The 20153-nt window shown below is 39.2% G+C and overlaps 1 protein-coding gene across 13 annotated transcripts in view; it reads left to right on the forward strand.

Annotated features, from left to right (window-relative positions):
• The window catches only part of ALMS1 (ALMS1 centrosome and basal body associated protein), a 225484-nt gene that overhangs the window by 58794 nt on the left and 146537 nt on the right, over nt 1-20153 (forward strand). For 9 of the 13 annotated variants that reach the window (XR_013526474.1, XR_004733517.3, XR_008476280.2 and 6 more), the window contains 2 exons: nt 4554-4713; nt 14160-20093. Coding sequence is in view for 8 of the 13 variants with exons in the window: in XM_035272302.3 (XP_035128193.3) it covers nt 4554-4713; nt 14160-20093 (6094 nt within the window). In the remaining 5 variants the exon portion in view is untranslated. The remainder of the gene's footprint in view (nt 1-4553; nt 4714-14159; nt 20094-20153) is intronic. The other 4 variants (XM_035272303.3, XM_078349078.1, XM_078349077.1 and 1 more) reach the window with 1 other exon arrangement.

A 20153-nucleotide genomic window follows, 5' to 3' on the forward strand; every position in this document is an offset into this window, starting at 1 on the left:
CAGGAGATTTTGGGCTGTGACGATGGGGTCTTCTAGATATACAATCATGTCGTCTGCAAATAGAGACAATTTGACTTTCTCCTTTCCTATTTGAATACCCTTTATTTCTTTTTCTTGCCTGATTTCTTTGGCTAGAACTTCCAGTACTATATTGAATAGAGTGGTGAGAGAGGGCATCCTTGTCTACTGCCAGATTTCAAAGGTAATGCTTCCAGTTTTTGCCCATTCAGTATGATATTGGCTGTTGGTTTGTCGTAAATAGCTTTTATTATTTTGAGATACGTTCCGTCAATACCGAGTTTATTGAGGGTTTTTAGCATAAAGGGCTGTTGAATTTTGTCAAAGGCCTTCTCTGCATCAATTGAGATAATCAAGTGGTTTTTGTCTTTGTTCCTGTTTATGTGGTCAATTACGTTTATAGACTGGTGTATGTTGAACCAGCCTTGAATACCCAGGATGAATCCTACTTGATCATGGTGGATAAGCTTTTTGATGTGCTGTTACAATGAGTTTGCCAGTATTTTATTGAAGATTTTTACATCTGTGTTCATCATGGATATTGGCCTGAAGTTTTCTTTTCTTACTGAGTCTCTGCCAGGTTTTGGTATCAAGATGATGTTGGTCTCATAAAATGATTTGGGAAGGATTCCCTCTTTTTGGATTATTTGGAATAGTTTCAGAAGGAATGGTACCAGCTCCTCTTTGTATGTCTGGTAGAATTCGGCTGTGAACCCAACTGGACCTGGGCTTTTTTTGTGTGGTAGGCTCTTAATTGCTGCCTCGACTTCAGACCTTGTTATTTGTCTATTCATAGTTTCGGCTTCCTCCTGGTTTAGGCTTGGGAGGACACAGGTGTCCAGGAATTTATCCATTTCTTCCAGGTTTACTAATTTATGTGCATAGACTTGTTTGTAATATTCTCTGATGATGGTTTGAATTTCTGTGGAATCTGTGGTGATATCCCCTTTATTGTTTTTTATTGCATCTATTTGATTTTTCTCTCTTTTCTTTTTTATTAATCTGGCTAGTGGTCTATTTTGTTGATCTTTTCGAAAAATCGGCTCCTGGTTTTATTGATTTTTTTGAAGGGTTTTTTTGTGTCTCTGTCTCCTTCAGTTCTGCTCTGATCTTAGTTATTTCTTGTCTTCTGCTAGCTTTTGAATTATTTTGATCTTGCTCCTCTAGCTCTTTCAATTTTGACGATAGGGTGTTGATTTTAAATCTCTCCTTGCTTCTCATATGGACATTTATTGCTATATATTTTCCTCTAGAGACTGCTTTAAATGTGTCCCAGAGATTCTGGTATGTTGTGTCTTCGTTCTCTTTGGTTTTGAAGAACATCTTTATTTCTGCCTTCATTTTATTGTTTATCCAGTCAACATTCAAGAGCCAGTTGTTCAGTTTCCATAAAGCTCTTTCTTGTGATCTAGGAGTTATTTAACGTCAATATCAAAAAGGCAAGGAGCCAGATGGGGTAGTACTTTTTTTGCATGGCTCAGCTTGCTTTCAGGGGCTTGCTTACTCCTTCGTTTCTTCCTTACTCTCCTCATCTATGTCACAGAAGAGTCATTCATACTTGCTTGGTTCACTTTTATATCTACCCATCATAAATGCTTATTTGGGTATCCACATAAGCATGAGACAGCAGGGAACTGTGAAAAGAACATAGAGATTTCGAGTAAAAATTCAGTTTGGTTACTTTGTTAGCCTTGTATTTTGAGCAAATGACTTTGGAGGATCACTTTCTTGATCTGCATAAGTAAATTGGAATAGTAATAATCAACCTCATACATTGTAGTATTAAATGGGGCAAATTATATAGCATTTATATAGTGCCTTGTTGTTAGTTTTCTTCACTTTACTAAATCTAGACTACTAAAGTCTCTGGTGGTTTCCTACTTTCTGTAATTTTGTATTTATTCTTGTTCTTATTAGCAGCACATAATTAATATGCTTTTTTTTTTTTTTGAGACAGAATTTTACTCTTGTTGTCTAGGCTGGAGTGCAATGGCATGATCTGAGCTCACTGCAACATCCACCTTGTGGGTTCAAGCAATTCTCCTGCCTCACCCTCCTGAGTAGCTGGGATTACAGGTGCCTTCCACCATGCCTGGCTAATTTTTTGTATTTTTAGTAGAGATGGGGTTCCACCACGTTGGCCAGGCTGGTCTTAAACTCCTGACCTCAGGTGATCCGCCAACCTTGGCCTTCCAAAGTGCGGGGATTACAGATGTGAGCCACTGCACCTGGCCTACTATGCTATTTTAGTACCTCTTGTTTTGACCATTTAACTCTAAAAATTATTTAAGGTTTAGGCCTTAAATTTCTTTTCTATACCCTTCATGCCCCCTTCACCTTTGGAGACGTAGTTGCCTATCTCTGTGTAGATGATTATCACCTTTGTTTTTATACCCTAATATATATCTAATTTATTTTACATGAAGTTTTCTTGTGAACGTTGTCATCACCCCAAATTCAACTTGCCTACAGCAAAATAACTCATATTTTTCCTAAAATTAGACTGACTTATACAGTTCCTGAATTTTTATGAGAGATATTAATATTTTTCTGGTTTCTTGGTCATCTTCATTCTTTCTTCATCACTGATTTAGCATCAGGAAGATAAACTAATCTTGATTGGGGTCCAAAGTGGCTCCCGCCAGAGGTCATGGCGCTCGCGAAGGCGAGGTCATCAGTTCAAGGCTAACCTCATGAGCTCAAACTGATTGGCAAAAAAAAAAAAAAACTAATCTTGATTTCTTTTTGTCCTGGTTCTTCCCATTTTCAATTAGCAATGAAGATCTTTTTTTTAAAATAAATACTTCTCATATTTTTCATTTTACATTTTCTTTTGTATTACCTGCTCTAATAGTTCTATATTTTGACACTTTGACATAATGAATTTTTTTTGACGTCGATTGTAATAAAAATTTTTCTTTATTTCTGTGTTTGAAAACTGTAGAAAAGCTGCTATAAACACACACTCTCTCACAAGCGTCTCTGTATTATATATGGTCATGCCACATATTTCAGTCAATGACAGACTGCATATATGATGGTAGTCCTATAAGATTAAAATACTGTATTTTTACTGTACCCTTCCTATGTTTAGGTACACAAATACTTACCATTGTGTTACAGTTGCCCACAGTATTTAGAACAGTAGTATGCTGATAGGTTTCTAGCCTGGAAGCAGTAGGCTACACCATCTAGGTTTGTGTAAGTCACTTTGTGATATTTGCACAACAACAAAATTGTCTAACAGCACATTTCTCAGAACATATACACATCATTAAGTGATGCATGACTGTATATTATATATGCATATATTTACCTATATGTATGTGTATGTATATATGCGTGTATATATATATAGGCTGTGCTTCAAAAAAGTTTCCTATAGGAGTGAGGAAATTGAAATCCAAGAACTTTGTGTTATATGGAAACCAGGGCTTCTTAGCACCATTATCATTTGAGTTGGGTAATTCTTTCTTATGATGGGAGGTGTGTTTCCTGCATATTGTAAGATGTTTTGTAGCATCCATCATTAGTGAATATTCAGTGAATAGAGGCCTTCCCATCACAAGTTATGACAGCAAAAACTGTTTTCAGACATTGTCGAATGTCCCTTGGTGGGTATAAAATCTCTACCAGTTTTAAAGTACTGGTCTAGAGAAACCTGTTCGGGCAGTAGATGTAGATGTAGAATGTTCATTTCCACACTCTGCTGACTTCCTAAGAATGTTTATTACTATGCAATGAAAAATTGGTGAAAGAGAATAGAAGAATTCATGTTTATTTGCATTTTTAGACTTCATCCTGAGAAGATATGACTGAAATAATCTTTTTAGGAAAATAAAGATACCTAAAAATGATATATATTTTTATATTTGGGTTTACTGTGAATTTGGTGAAAAGTTATACAAAAAGATATTAATGTCATCAATAATGTTTCTAATTTCCTTTCTAGTAAGGACTTGTAACCTGATGAAAGATGAGGAACTTTTTTTTTTTTGAGCAGTTAACCTCTACTTCACTACCAATTTATAGTCTCCACTACTTTTGTTTGAAGAAGTTTGAGGACTTATGCTTGTTGGTAACTGATCACAATTATAGTTCTTTGATACTCTCCTTTTTCTTCTAAACATTTGTGAGTTTCTAGAAAATATTTCTGTTTTTTTTTTTCCTTCTTACTCTTCCTTGCCCATAGTGCACCTCTCTACCTTAAAAAAAATACCTGAGCTTGTCAAGAATAATACCATGGTTCAAATTCTCCAATGTTCATAAGGAGCAAACTTCTGAGTAACAGGACACTTCTAGACATACTGTCTATAATATTTGTATAGACAGATTTCTAAGCCCTCAGGATGATTTAAAGAGTCTTCTCAGAGTTGACCCAACAAGGTATGACCTATATATGAATTCAGAAGGTTTGTGATTAAGATCTTAAATAACTAGTATAACTGCTTAGTATTCATCTTTATAAAAATGAGGGATTATTTTTAGCAGATGAAGTTTGAAATTAATACCTCATTTTCTTCATTTCTTCATAGGTGGGTCATTCTACTCTGGGCATTAATGAGTCTTTTTCATTTTTATTGCCTTCATTTGTTCCACATAAGCCAACAGGAGAGTCGGAATATCACTCTTCAGACCTCAGAATGTTGAGGATGTCTCCTGACACTGTGCCAAAGACTCCTAAACATTTAGCAGGTATGTAGAAAAAGGAGATAGTAAATGTTCCCCTTATGGCTACCTTGTGAAAATTAAACCTTGTTAGATCTAATTTTTTATTTTTTAACATCTGTAATAATAATGCTTCAGATTAGATGTGTTTATAAATCCTGTCTTAGTCTCTTCAGACTGCTATTACAAAAATAGCTTAATACCGTAAGTGTGGCTTATAAACAACTGAAATTTGTTTCTTGCAGTTCTAGAGGCTGGGAATTCCAAGATCAAGTGCTGGCAAAATCAATGTCTTGTGAGGGCCTGTTTGTCAGAGATGACACGTTCCTCTGTGTTTTTTCATGGTGGAAGGGGAAAGGGATCTCTCTGGAGTCCCCTTTTTTTGTAATGGGCACTAATCCCAAACATGAGGTCTCTGTCCTCATTATCTAGTTACCTCCCAAAAGCCCTACCTCCTAATTTCGTCACCTTGGGCATTAGAATTTCAATCTATACTTTTCAAGGGGGGCACAAACATTCAGACCATCACAAATCCCCTAAACTTTTATTATAGGAATCATTTGGTTTTTCTTCACATTCTACATGACAGTATTTAGAACTGAATTATATGGAATATTAGAATCTGTTTATTCATTTGTGTGACTTGAAGGGAAAAAGCAATTGATTGATCTCAAGATGACAAGAGTGGATGCAAATAAGTTTGTAGAGAGGAAATTGAGAGGAATGAATTTTGAGGTAAAAGCAAGATTATCTGCTGAGGGAGGTGAGTAGTGGTGGAGGTAGGTTAGAGGCTTTGAGGAGAGTGGCTTGGTGAAGACTTACAGTTTGTATTGAAGTGAATATGAGATGGAACCGACTAAGGGAAAGCAGATGATTGGTAGGTAAGTCTGAGAAGTCAGATTAGGTTAGTAATAAAAATTTTATAATGTTGTCAGCCTGTATAGAATCCCTGATTTTCTTTTTTTCCTACTGACACTGAGGAATGGATATGATGAATTACAGTTTTTCATGCTCTGTTTCAAATAAAGTCATTCTTCTTATGGAGATGCATGAAGCTCTCTGTTCTTATGGCTCGCTCCTCCTGGGCAGAAGCTTTGCAGCACTGCTTTACATCTGGGGGCAGGTTCATTGGTCTATGTCTCTTGGACTAATACACCCCTTCTCTATGATCATGGTACTGAATGGGGTACTAGTTAATCCCTGTTCTTCTTAGATTGCCTCTCCTGGAGTGGACCCTCACTCCACCTACAAGTGAGCTGGGGTAGGGGTGATTAGAGCTTAGTATTCTTAACTTGGGATAAATCTTCCACTCTGTAAGTGAGGACTGGGTGGAGATAGGTTGCTTCTTGTGTTCTTTCTTGTGCAGCCTTTCTCCTATGACATCCCTTCTGTTCTGTCTTGTTACCTTATGTATCCAGTTCTACCATTTTAAGTATTGGTTAAAATGATACATCTCATTTCTACCAGTAAGATCCTGAGCTCCTCAGTTATCACTCAGAATAGTATTGTGGTGTATGGCCTGACATTAAGATTTTATATTATGTGCAGTCTTGACATCTGAAACTATGAGGTCCTTAAAGGGCCTAACCACAAGTTTACCTGCTCTTACCAGATATACCCTCCAGTCAGTGGGATAGGCTTCCTACACAGCCAGTTGTTATATCAATGAGACCAACTGTGTTCTACCTGGTACTCAACCTAATGGGTTTCAGTCCCATGCCAACCTGTGAAATTAGTCAAACAAGCCAGTCACATCCTCCTACAGAAATCAGAAATTACCCTCTTTTCTTGGTACTACAAGCCTACCTCTTAGTTCCTGCTTATTCATTCTGTTACCATGTACAACCCCTGTGTGGCCCTGCATGGCCTGATGTCTTTCTTCCTCAGGGCTGTGAGTATATGTGACTAATAAACTACCGTCAGTCTTACCTGTCCAGTGTTGTATTTAGCCAATCCAGAACCATCAGGCAGGAATCCCTTCCTCATCAATAAGGTGAAGAGGAGGCAAATGAAAGAAATATTTATGTCCATGTTTGATTCATATTGTATTGAAATGGTCCCTTCATATTAGTTGCCCTGACTTCTTATTTTTTTATTGGCAAACCTCTGGGTCCTACGTCATAATAAGCAGAAAGTGACTGCCGAGCTTCTTTTCAATTGGGTTCAAAGTATGAGTCAAGATAATTTACATACCGGGTAAAGTGGCTACACTTCACAGAATTTGAAGAGTTTAGATTGCAGGATGAATTGGAAACAAGTTTGGATCTGGATTATTGAAAAAGAATTGGTGACACCATTAGAAACTAGGGTAGTCAGTTTAGTTTTGGACCTACTGAGTTTGATTTGTCAGGAGATCATTTGGTTTGAAGTGTCTTCAAAGCCAGTTGAACAAATGGGAAATGGGAAATACAAATTTGGAAGATCTTAAATAATTCATGATTAAAATTATGCCATAAAAGCAGTTAAGCTTTCTGAGGCAGCACGGGTAGAGAGAAAAGCAAAATATCAAGGACAGAACCTCATGGAATGCAATAGCAGAAAGAGGCCAAAAGGAAATACCAAAAGGACAGATATTTTGTTTAAATTCTTATTCTGATTTGTTCTTACCACTTCAGTTTCCATTCCCGTTTCTTAGTGCCTTTACCAGTATCACATTGGATTTTGTTGCATGTCCACTTAGCATTGCTACATCTTCTTGGTGGATAGATCCTTTATCATTATGAAATATTCCTTTTTGTCCCTAGTAATTTTCTTTGTTCTGAAGATTATCTTATATAGTCACTTCTACAGAGTAGTTCTTTTTCTTCTCCTCCTCTTTTTCTTCTTCCTCCTCCTCCTCCTCCTCTTCTTTTCTTTTTTTTTTTTTTTTTTAAAGAGACAAGGTCTCACTCTGCTGCCCAGGCTGGAGTATAGTGATATGATCATAGCTCACTGCAGTCTTGAAATCCTAGGCTCAAGCAATCCTTCTGCCTCACCCCCTGAGTAGCTAGGACTATAGTTGCATACCACCATGCCCAGCTAATGTTTTTCTTTTTGTAGAGACAGGGTCTTCCTATGTTGCCCAGGCTGGTTTTCAGCTCCTGGCCCTGCAAAGCCTGATCCTCCCCTCTTAACTTTACAAAGTTCTAGGATTATAGGCATTAGCCACCATATCTGGCCTCTTTATCGGTCTTTCCACTTTCAACCTTTCTATGTCATTATTTTTGAAATGGATTTTTTGTAGACATCATATAATTGGGTCATTAAAGAAAATCCACTATTTTTGTTTATTTAGACAGTTTATACCTAAAGCTGATATTGATCTATTACGCCTTAAGTCTGCAATTTTATTATTTATTTTCACTTTATTCCTGTTTCTCTTGTCTTTCCTTAATATGAGTTACATGAACATAGTTTAGAATTTCACTTTATTTAGAGTATTTCGAGTATGTTACTTTGTATAGTTTTCTTAGTGGTTGCTCTAGGCATTAGGATACACATACATAACTTATAACAGTCTACTGGTATCAAATTTTAACCACTGTAAGTGAAGTATTATTAGTTCACTTTACCCTCCTCATTTAAAAAATACTGTTATTTAAATATTTCCTTTACATACACTGAGCGTCACAGCATATGGCATTACAATTTTTGCTTTAGTCATCAAATATGATTTAGAGACTCATCAAAAGAATGATAGTATTTTATATTTCCCAGTCTCTGTTACAGACTTTTTAGTGACTGAATTAGAGGGCTCAAAATTGGAACTATACTAATTTATTTGTGTGTGTCAGTATTAATAATCCATAATATTTCACTTGGAATGATTAGAAGTAAGAGGCTCTTAATCATATGTGAAATGGAAGTATGGACTTGTACCTCATTTTGTCTATGAGAAATAAAGGGCTTGCTTGTTCTTCTTATGTTGGAATATACTTGGGGAAAGAAAACTGTGCTGTGTTTGTCTCCTAAGGAAGCCTTCTACGTCACTAAACACTTTAGTATGGAGAAGAGTTCTTGAGCAAATTGTATCCAGCTTGTTAGTCTTAATCTCATCTCTAAGAGGCATACAGTTCCCACCAGTATACAACTGGTATAGTATAGTCCTTTTCTGGCAGCTCTCTTCTTCTCCTTGGTCAAAACTTACCTCTTCAACTCACCCCCAGTTCTGAAAATGAATCTCCAAAGATTTAATCAGTATATAGTAATATTGTAATACACTTAGTGTGTTCTTCTTTCCCAGAGCTAAGAGAGTAAGCACTCTAAAAACATACCATTTTTTCATCATGAACTCCTTACTTACATAGACATATTTAAAAAATCGTAATTAATGGATTTGTGGTCACCATTCTTTTGACAGTTTGAAATATGTGTCCTTGACTTTATATAGAACCGACAGTAATATCTTCTTTAATATCATGCATCTCTTCCTGCTTTTAACAGCTTAACCTATAGTTGTTCTTCCAGTTTTCTTTACTAATCTTTTCCTTTACCCCTGAGGTTAAGAAGACCTTATCTTATAGAAACCTCTGGATCTTTTAAGGACCTGGGCTGTACATCTTAACTCCTTAGCTATTTATCTCATTTGTCTCCATTCATGGTGTCACTAATAATTTGTAATGGTCAAAAGGAGGTAAAAACTTTGAAAAATTAGGAAATCATCTGGAAAAACAAGGTTTTGTTTTGTTAATCTGTTTTGATTTATTAACTTCTTGAGCCTGTTTTGTTTCCTCACAAAAATTTTTCTTTTTTTCTTCAGACCCAGCAGGCAAGAACCTTACAAAGATTTTGTAACCCATATTCCTTCTCAAGTTACAATGCATGTTACATTTTTAAATGTTTTACTTTTCTTGAAGACTTAATACTTGATATTTCTAGTTCTTTACCTTAAAATTCACTTCTCAACCCATTTCATTCTATATTCAGCTCCTTTGAAGCTCGCCAGTGGCCATAGAAAGCCCGTCAGTTGTAGTGGAAAGAGCTCAGAATTTGGATTTAGAGTTCAAGAGTTAAAGTACCAATTTTTGTCACTTACCCACCTACAATTCTAGGAAAATTATGTATCTTTGCACTTAAAATGTGGTTTAAGGACCAATAACATTGGGCATCCCTGGAGGGCTTGTTAGAAATGCAGAATTTCAGGTCCCACACAGACCTACTGAGTCAGAATCTGCAAGTTAACAAGATCCCCACATGAGAAGCATTGTTACATGGTCCCGTCTTTGCCACTCGGTTTCCCTCTGTGTAAAGTATAGATAATACTTGCTGTATATATCAGCCATCTTAACACCATCTGACACATATGTTTTACCAATTTATTGTCAGCCTCCTCCTGTTAGAATACAAATAAGCTCTGTGAGGTAGGGATTATTGTCTACTTGTTTATTGCTGTATCTTTTTTATCTAGAACAGTGCCTGGCACATAGTAAGCATTCATATATTTTGAGTGAACAAATGAATGGACAGCTTATCAAATCCTGTCATTTCTGTTGCAGTCACTTTACACTGCTGTTTAAAACTGCTTTCCTTTGGGAGGCCGAGGCGGGTGGATCATGAGGTCAAGATATCGAGACCATCCTGGTCAACATGGTGAAACCTCGTCTCTACTAAAGATACAAAAAATTAGCTGGGCATGGTGGCGCATGCCTGTAATCCCAGCTACTCGGGAGGCTGAGGCAGGAGAATTGCCTGAACCCAGGAGGCGGAGGTTGTGGTGAGCCGAGATCGTGCCATTGCACTCCAGCCTGGGTAACAAGAGCGAAACTCTGTCTCAAAAACAAAAAACAAAAAAAAAACTGCTTTCATTTAGAATTATTGTATTAGTGCAAATATAGAACATTTCTATAGAAATGTTTTGTTGGATTGTGCAGCCTAGAGTTTTATATATATTCCCTTCTCATCTTGAATTCTTTTTTTTTTTTTTAAAGCCTGGGTGACAGAGTGAGATTTCATCTCCTTTTTTTTTCCTTTTCTTTTTTTTTTTTTTGAAGTTCTTAATTCTGCATCAGAGCTGTTGTTCACTATCTTTATTTATTATTTATTATTTTTTTAAAGAAAGAAAAAAAAAGGAGTGAAAGAGAGGAAGAAAGAGGAAGAAAAAGAGGGAGAGAAAATGGGAATGTAGCTTTATTCTAAAAATGGGTATTAATAATGGCCGATCAATATTTTGTGTATTTAAAATGGAGAATGTATATTTTGTGTATTTAAAATGGAGAGCTCTATAAATATTTATTGAGTTAACTTGTTCCGGATCTGAGTTTAAGTCCTAGATATCCTTATTAATTTTCTGTCTCGTTGAGTCTAAATCTCTTTATGGGTCTTATGTATCTGGGTGTTAGGATCGTTAGCTCTTATTGTTGCATTGATCCTTTTATATCTTTGTTGCTTTGAAATCTATTTTATCAGATGCGAGAATTGCAACTCCTGCTTTTTATTTATGTATTTATTTTTGCTCTCCATTTGGTTGGTAAATCTTTCTCCATCCCTTTGTTTTAAGTCTTTGTGTATCTTTGGATGTGAAATGGGTCTGGATGTAGCATATCATTAGGTTTTGGCTATATCTTTTGATTGGGGGATTTAGTCGACTTAAATTTAGGGTTACTGCCATTTGATGTTATCTGGCTATTTTATACATTCGTTGATGTAAATTCTTCTTTATGTTGATGCTCTTTACTTTTTGGTATATTTTTAGAAGGGCTAATACTGGTTGTTCCTTTCTATGTATAATGCTTCTTTCAGAAGCTCTTGTAAAGCCGGCCTGGTGGTAATAAAATCTCTGAGTACTTGCTTGTTCATAAAAGATTTTATTTTTCCTTCAGTTGTGAAGCTTAGTTTGGCAGGATATGAAATTCTGGGCTGAAAGTTCTGTTCTTTAAGGATGTTGAATATCAGCCCCCACTCTCATCTGGCTTGTATGGTTTCTGCTGAGAGATCTGCTGTAAGTCTAATAGGCTTCCCTTTGTGGGTAACCTGACCTTTCTCTCTGGCTGCCCTTAGTATTTTCTCCTTCGTTTCAAAGCTGGTAAATAACGATTACGTGCCTTGGGGTTGCTCTTCTTGAGGAATATATTTGTGGTGTTCTCTGTATTACCTGGGGTTGAATATTGTGCTGCTTTGCTAGATTCGGAAAGTTTTCCTGAATAATATCCTGAAGAGTATTTTCCAGCTTAGATTCATTCTTTTCGTCGTATTCAGGTTCACCTATCAAACGTAAATAAGTCTTTTCACATAGTCCCATATTTCTTGGAGACTTTGCTCATTCCTTTTTATCCTTTTTTCTCTATTCTTGTCTTCTCATTTTATTTCATTAAGTACGTCTTCGAACTCTGATATTCTTTCTTCTGCTTGATCAATTCAGCTATTCAAATTTGTGCATATTTTGCTAAGTTTTTGTGTTGTGTTTTTCAACTCCATTAGTTCATTTATATTCCTCTCTATATTGTTTATTCTTGTTAGCATTTCGTCAAACCTTTTTTCAAAGTCCTCAGTTTCTTTACATTGGGTTAGAACAAGTTCTTTTAACTCCCAGAAGTTTCTTTTTTTTTTAATTGCATTTTAGGTTTTGGGGTACATGTGCAGAACATGCAAGATAGTTGCATAGGTACACACGTGGCAGTGTGTTTTGCTGCCTTCCTCCCCTTCACCCACATTTGGCATTTCTCCCCATGCTATCCCTCCCCAGCTCCCCCCCCCGCTGTCCCTCCCCTATTCCCCCCAATAGATCCCAGTGTGTAGTGCTCCCTTCCCTGTGTCCATGTGTTCTCATTGTTCATCACCCGCCTATGAGTGAGAATATGTGGTATTTCATTTTCTGTTCTTGTGTCAGTTTGCTGAGAATGATGTTCTCCAGATTCATCCATGTCCCTACAAAGGACACAAACTCATCATTTTTGATTGCTGCATAATATTCCATGGTGTATATGTGCCACATTTTCCCAGTGCAGTTAATTCCCAGAAGTTTCTTATCATCCACCTTCTAAAGCCTACTTCTGATAATGGCACACAGTCCTTTTCCATCAGGGCTTGTTTCATTGCTGATGAGGAACTGTAATCCCCTGTAGAGGGAGAGGGGTTCTGATTTTGGGTATTCTCAGCCTTTTTAGGCTGGTTTCTTCCCTTTGTTTTAAATTTATCCATCTGTCGTCTTTACAATTACCGCCTTTCTAGTTGGGTTTCTGAGTGGATGCCCAGTTTATTGATTCCCAGCACTGGAATCCGAGCAACCCACTGCGCTGGCCAAAACAGCAGCGATAAGACTGATGGTGCTCTTCTGCCTGGGAATCTCCTCCCATTTACTCTGCACGAAGAGCTGCCGTGCCGAGGTGCCAGCAAAACCGCTGCACCGGCCAGAAGAGTCACGCTGGCGACCCATGGGGCCCCTCCACTGGGAATCTTCTGGTCCGTGAGCGACAAAAATTCGTCTGAAAGTGTGGCGTCCTCTTGTTCTTTGCGCTTTCACTGGGAGCTACAATCCCGAACTGTTAGCGATCAGCCATCTTGGATCTCAATCATCTCATCTTGAATTCATATTTTTGCAGTACAGTTCTTATCAAAACTTTAAACAACTTGCCATGCCATATGGAATTAAGGTCAAACTCTTCAGAGTAACCTTTAGAGTCGTTTTCAATTTTATGTACTTAAATATATATATTATACAGAGTGCATTTGTTGGGAGGGTCCGTCAAACTCACTGCATGCATAGCATCCCTCTAGGCCATATTGTACTGCCTCTGTGAGACTTGGGGGCAAGAGGAAACCATGAAAATAAGCTGATGATCCTTTGCTGTACCAGGGATAATAAAGTCTTTTGTCTCTCACTGAGGACCTATGTCTTCTGCCAGCATACAAGACACAATAACAGATTGTAAGTAGGGTGAAATCAAATCCTAGACCCAATAGCATTATCCCATTTCATTGAAAATTCTCTAAAAAGCCAAATTTTAAGATCCATATAATATTCCATCAAGTGGATATACTATTGTTTATAACCATTACTCTGTTGTTGAAGATTTAAAATATTTTTACTTTAGTTTTCTTTCTAATTAATATCTTTTTGTGCAAATATTTGTCTCCTTTGATGACTGCTTACTCAGGATTCATTTCTAGAAGCTTCTTTTTTTTTTGAGACGGAGTTTCGCTCTTGTTACCCAGGCTGGAGTGCAACGGCGCGATCTTGGCTCACCGCAACCTCCGCTTCCTGGGTTCAGGCAATTCTCCTGCCTCAGCCTACTGAGTAGCTGGGATTACAAGCACATGCCACATGCCCAGCTAATTTTTTGTATTTTGAGTAGAGACGGGGTTTCACCATATTGACCAGAATGGTCTCGATCTCTTGACCTCGTGATCCACCCGCCTCAGCCTCCCAAAGTGCTGGGATTACAGGCTTGAACCACCGCGCCCGGCCTCTAGAAGCTTCTTAAAGGCTCAAAGCTTGCTTTACTTTTCTCAGCACATAGAAAATTTCATATGATATTAACAAATCTCTTTTTTTTTAGGAGATACTTCTAAAGGAAGCATAGCTAAAGTTACTCAGTCCACCTTGAAACCAGACATCACTACCACTCCTGTTGATTCAGACATTGGATCTCATTTATCCTTATCCCTTGAGGACCTGTCTCAGTTGGCTGTGAGTTCTCCTCTAGAAACTACTTCTGGTCAACACACTGATACTCTCAACCAAAAGACATTAGCGGATACTCATCTAACTGAAGAGACTCTGAAGGTCACAGCTGTTCCTGAACCAGCTGACCAGAAGACCGCGACACCAACGGTGCTTTCTAGTTCCTATTCAAAAAAGGGGAAGCCCAGTATTTTCTACCAGCAGGGTTTGCCAGACAGTCATCTAACTGAAGAGGTTTTGAAAGTTTCAGCTGCTCCTGGACCAGCTGACCAGACGACTGGAATACCTACTGTAACCTCTACATATAGAGAGAAGCCTGGTGTTTTTGACCAACAAGAGTTACCAGAGAGTAACTTAATCGAAGAACCTCTGAAAGTTTCAGCTACTCCTAGTCCAGTGGAGCAGAAGACTGGAATACCTACAGTATCCTCTACATCCCACTCACATGAAGAGAATCCCCTCCTTTTCTATCGACAGACTTTGACAGATGGTCATCTAACTGATGAGGCTTTGAAAGTTTCAGCAGTGTCTGGACCAGCTGACCAGAAGACTGGGACAGCAACAGTACTCTCTACTCCCTACTCATATAGAGAGAAGCCTGGTATTTTTTACCAGCCACAGTTGCCAGAAAGTCATCAAACTGAAGAGACTCTTAGAGATTCAGCCACTCCTGGACCAGCTGACCAGAATACTGAGATACCTGCAGTACAGTCTAGTTCTTACTCACAGAGGAAAAAGCCTAGTATTTTGTACCCACAGGTGTTAGCAGACAGTCATCTACCTGAAGAGGGTCTGGACATTTCAGCTGTTTCTGGACCAGCTGACCAGAAGACTGGCCTACCAACAGTACCCTCTAGTGCATACTCACACAGAGAAAAGTTTCTTATTTCCTACCAGGAGGCCTTGTTGGACAGCCATCTACCCAAAGAGGCTCTGAAAATTTCAGCTGTTTCTGGACTAGCTGATGAAAAGACCGGGGCATCAACGGTAACCTCTACTTACTCTATGTCCTCACTTGCAGAGAAGCCTGGTGCTTTCTATCAGCAAACCTTACCCAATAGTCATCTAACTGAAGAGGCTCTGAAGGTATCAATTGTTCCTGGACCAGATGATCAGAAGACTGGTTTACCCTCAACACCATCTAGTTTCTACTCACAAACACAGACACCCATTATTTTTTCCCAGCACACCCTGCCAGACATTCTTTTCCCTGAAGAAGCTCTGAAGGTTTCAGCTGTTTCTGTATTAGCTGCCCAGAAGACTGGGACACCGACAGTGTCCTCTAATTCTCCCTCACATAGAGAGAAATCTAGTATTTTCTACCAACAAGAGTTGCCAAACAGTGATCTACATAGAGAATCTCTGAAAATGTCAACTATTCCTGGACTGACTGACCAGAAGACTGGGACACCAACAGTACCTTCAGGTTTCTTCTCACTTGGAGAGAAACCCAGTATTTTCTCTCAGCAGGAGTTGCCAGATAGTCACCCAACTGAAAAAGCTCTGAAAGTTTCAACTGGCCCTGTACCAGCTGACCAGAAGACTAAGATACCAGCAGTACGGTCTAATTCTTACTCACAGAGGGAGAAGCCTAGTGTTTTGTACCCACAGGTGTTACCAGACAGTCATCTACCTGAAGAGGGTCTGAAAGTTTCAGCCTTCCCTGGACCAGCTGACCAGACAACTGACACACCAGCAGCACCTTCTACTTTCTACTCACAAAGAGAGAAGCCTGGTATTTTCTACCAGCAGACCTTGCCAGACAGTCATCTGCCTAAAGAGGCTCTGAATATTTTAGTAGCTCCTAGACCAGCAGACCTGAAGGCTGGCACACCAACTCCAACCTCCACTTACTTCTCACAACATAGAGAGAAGCCCAGCATTTTCCACCAGCAGGCCTTGCCAGGTACTTACGTACCTGAAGAGGCTCGGAATGCTTCAGCTATTACTGGACCAGGTGATCAGAAGACTTGGATACCAAGAGTACTTTCTACCTTCTACTCACAAACAGAGAAGCCTGGTATTTTCTATCAAAAGACTTTGCCAGGTAGTCATATACCTGAAGAGACACAGAAGGTTTCAGCTGTTCCTGGACAAGCTGACCAGACTGGGACACCAACTCCAACCTCTACTTCCTACTCACACACAGAGAAGCCTGGTATTTTCTATCAACAGGTCTTGCCAGATAGTCATCCAGCTGAAGAGGCTCTGAAAATTTCAGTTGCTCCTGAACCAGTTGAGCAGATAACTGGCACACCAACTGTAACCTCTCCTTCCTACTTACAACATAGAGAGAAGCCCAGAATTTTCTACCAACCATTGTTGCCAAGTAGTCCTCTAACTGAAGAGGCTAAGAACATTTCAGTGGTTCCTGGACAAGCTGACCAGAAGACTGAGATACCAACTTTACCCTCTACTTTCTACTCACACACAGAGAAGCCTGGCATTTTCTACCAACAGGTCTTGCCACATAGTCATCTACCTGAAGAGACTTTGAAAGTTTCAGTTGCTCCTGGGCCAGTTGACCAGACGACTGGCACACCAACTGTAACCTCTCCTTCCAACTCATTTGGAGAGAAGCCCATTGTTATCTATAAACAGGCCTTTCCAGATGGTCATCTACCTGAAGAGTCTCTAAAAGTTTCAGTTGCTCCTGGACCAGTTGACCAGACGACTGGCACACCAACTGTAACCTCTCCTTCCAACTCATTTGGAGAGAAGCCCATTGTTATCTATAAACAGGCCTTTCCAGATGGTCATCTACCTGAAGAGTCTCTAAAAGTTTCAGTTGCTCCTGGACCAGTTGACCAGACGACTGGCACACCAACTGTAACCTCTCCTTTCTACTCACAACGTAGAGTGAAGCCTAGCAGTTTCTACCAACTGCCATTGCTAGATAGTCAAATACCTGAAGAGGCTCTGAGAGTTTCATCTGCTTCTGGACCAGCTGACCACACAACTGGCATACCAACCATAACCTCTCCTTCCTACTCATTCGGAGAGAAGCCCATTGTTATCCACAAACAAGCCTTTCCAGATGGTCCCATACCTGAAGAGGCTCTGAAAGTTTCCGTTGTTTCTGGACTTATTGAACAAAAGACTGAGATACCAACAGGACCTTTAGCTTCCAGTGCACTTGGAGAGAAGCCCATTACCTTCTACCAGCAGGCTCTGCCAGACAGTCCTCTAAATGAAGAGGTTGTGAAAGTTTCAGCTACTCCTGGACCAGGTGACCAGAAGACTGAGACACCACCAGTATATTCTATTACCTACTCACATAGGGGGAAGCCTGTCATTTTCTATGAGCAGACACTGTCAGACAGTCATTTATCTGAAGAAGCTCTGAAAGTTCCACCTGTTCCTAGACCAGATGCCCAGAAGACTGGGACACCATCAGTATCCTCTAGTTTATACTCACATAGAGAGAAGCCCATTGTCTTCTACCAGCAGGCCCTGCGAGACAGTCAGCTAACTAAAGAAGCTCTGAAAGTTTCAGCTGTTCCTCGTCCAGCTGACCAGACTGGGTTATCTACTATAACCTCTTCTTACTATTCACATACAGAGAAGCCTAATATTTCTTACCAAGAGTTGCCAGATAGTCATCTAACTGAAAAGGCTCTGAAAGTTTCAAATGTTCCTGGATCAGCTGACGAGAAGACTGGGGTATCAACAGCAACCTCTACTTCATATTCACACAGAGAGGAGCCTATTATTTCTTACCAGCAAGAGTTGCCACATTTTACTGAAGGAGCTTTGGGAATTTTAAGAGTTTCTGAACCAGCTGACCAGAAGACTGGGATAAACACCCTGTCCTCTAATTCCTACCCGCAGAGAGAGCAGTCTGTCATTTCTTATCAGCAGGAGTTGCCAGATCTTACTGAAGTAACTTCGAAAGCAGTAGAGGTTCCTGGGCCTGCTGACCAGAAGACTGAGATACAAATATTGTCCTCTAGTTCCTACTCAAATAGAGAGAAGCCCAGTGTTTTTCATCAGCAGGAGTTGCCAGATGTTACTGAAGAAGCTTTAAATGTTTTTGTTTTTCCTGGACAAGGTGACCAGAAGACTGACATACCAACAGTATCTTCAAGTTACTACTCATATGGAGAGAAGCCCAGTGTTTCCTCTCAGTATGAGTTGCCAGACAGTCATCTCACAGAAGAGGCTCTGAAAGTTTTACCTGTTTCTATACCAGCAGAGCAGAAGACTGAGATACCAATAGGACTGTCTAGTTCCTATTCACATTCACATACAGAGAAACTCAAGATTTCAACTGCAGACATATCAGATGACCAGAAAACTGAGTTTTCAGCAACTGCCCTTAGTTCCTACCCACAAATAGAGAAGTCCAAGATTTCAACTGTGATTGGACCAGATGACCAGAAGACTCCATCACTGACAGCTTTTCATAGTTCCTATTCTCAAAGAGGAAAGCCTGAAATTTTATTTCAACAGCAGTTGCCAGATAAAGATCAAAGTAAAGTTAGTCTAAAGATTTCAGCTGTCCCTGAACCAACTGATGTGAATACCGGAAAACCAATACCTCTCTCTAGTTCTTATTTTCACAGAGAGAAATCAAGTATTTTCAGTCCACAGGAATTGCCAGGTAGATATGTAACTGAAGATGTGCTGAAGGTTTCAGCTATTCCCAGACCAGCTGGCCAGAAAACAGTATTACCAACAGCTCCTTTTAGTTCCCTCTCACACCAGGAGAAACCAGATATCTATCACAAGGATTTGCCAGATAGACATCTAACTGAAGATGCTCTAAAGATCTCAAGTGCTCTTGGGCAAGCTGATCAAATTACTAGATCACAAACAGTTCCCTCATGTACTCACGCACATGGTGAGAAGCACAAGCTTATTTCAGAACATGTGCAAAGGCTAATAGATAATTTGAATTCTTCTGGCTCCAGTTTCAGCTCAAATAATGTGCTTTTAAATTCTCAGGCTGATGACAGAGTTGTAATAAATAAACCAGAATCTGCAGGTTTTAGAGATGTTGGCCCTGAAGAAATCCAGGATGCAGAAAGTAGTTCTAAAACTCTTAAGGAAATTCGGACACTTTTGATGGAGGCAGAAAACATAGCACTGAAACGATGCAATTTTCCTGCTCCCCTTGCCCCTTTCAGAGATATTAGTGATATTTCATTTATACAATCTAAGAAGGTGGTTTGCTTCAAAGAACCTTCTTCCACTGATTTATCTAATGTTGAATTGCTTCAGAGACAGGCGTTCACAGAGGAAAGCCCAAGCAGCAGGTGCATACAGAAGGATACTGGCACACAGACGAATTTGAAATGCCAGAGAGGCATTGAAAATTGGGAGTTTATTAGTTCAACTACAGTTGGAAGCCCTCTACAGGAAGCAGAGAACAAAGCCAGTATGGCATTAGAAGAAACCCATAGGCAGTATCAAGCAGCCAAATCTGTAATGAGAGCTGAACCTGAAGGGTGTAGTGGAACCATTGGGAATAAAATTATTATCCCTATGATGACGATCATAAAAAGTAATTCAAGTAGTGATACCAGTGATGGAAATGGTTCCTGCTCATGGGACAGTAATTTACCAGAGTCTTTGGAATCAGTTTCTGATGTTCTTCTAAACTTCTTTCCATATGTTTCACCCAAGACGAGTATAACAGATAGCAGAGAGGAAGAGGGTGTGTCAGAGAGTGAGGATGGTGGTAGTAGCAGCGTAGATTCATTGGCTGCACATGTAAAAAACCTTCTGCAATGTGAATCCTCTCTGAATCATGCCAAAGAAATACTCAGAAATGCAGAAGAAGAGGAAAGCCGGGTACGAGCACATGGTAAGAATAAAGTTAGGTTCAGGCTTATAAACGTTAGAGTTTAATAATTTGTTTTAAGTC

This window comes from Callithrix jacchus, chromosome 14 (assembly GCF_049354715.1).
Source record: "Callithrix jacchus isolate 240 chromosome 14, calJac240_pri, whole genome shotgun sequence".
Classification (NCBI taxonomy): Eukaryota; Metazoa; Chordata; class Mammalia; order Primates; family Cebidae; genus Callithrix; species Callithrix jacchus.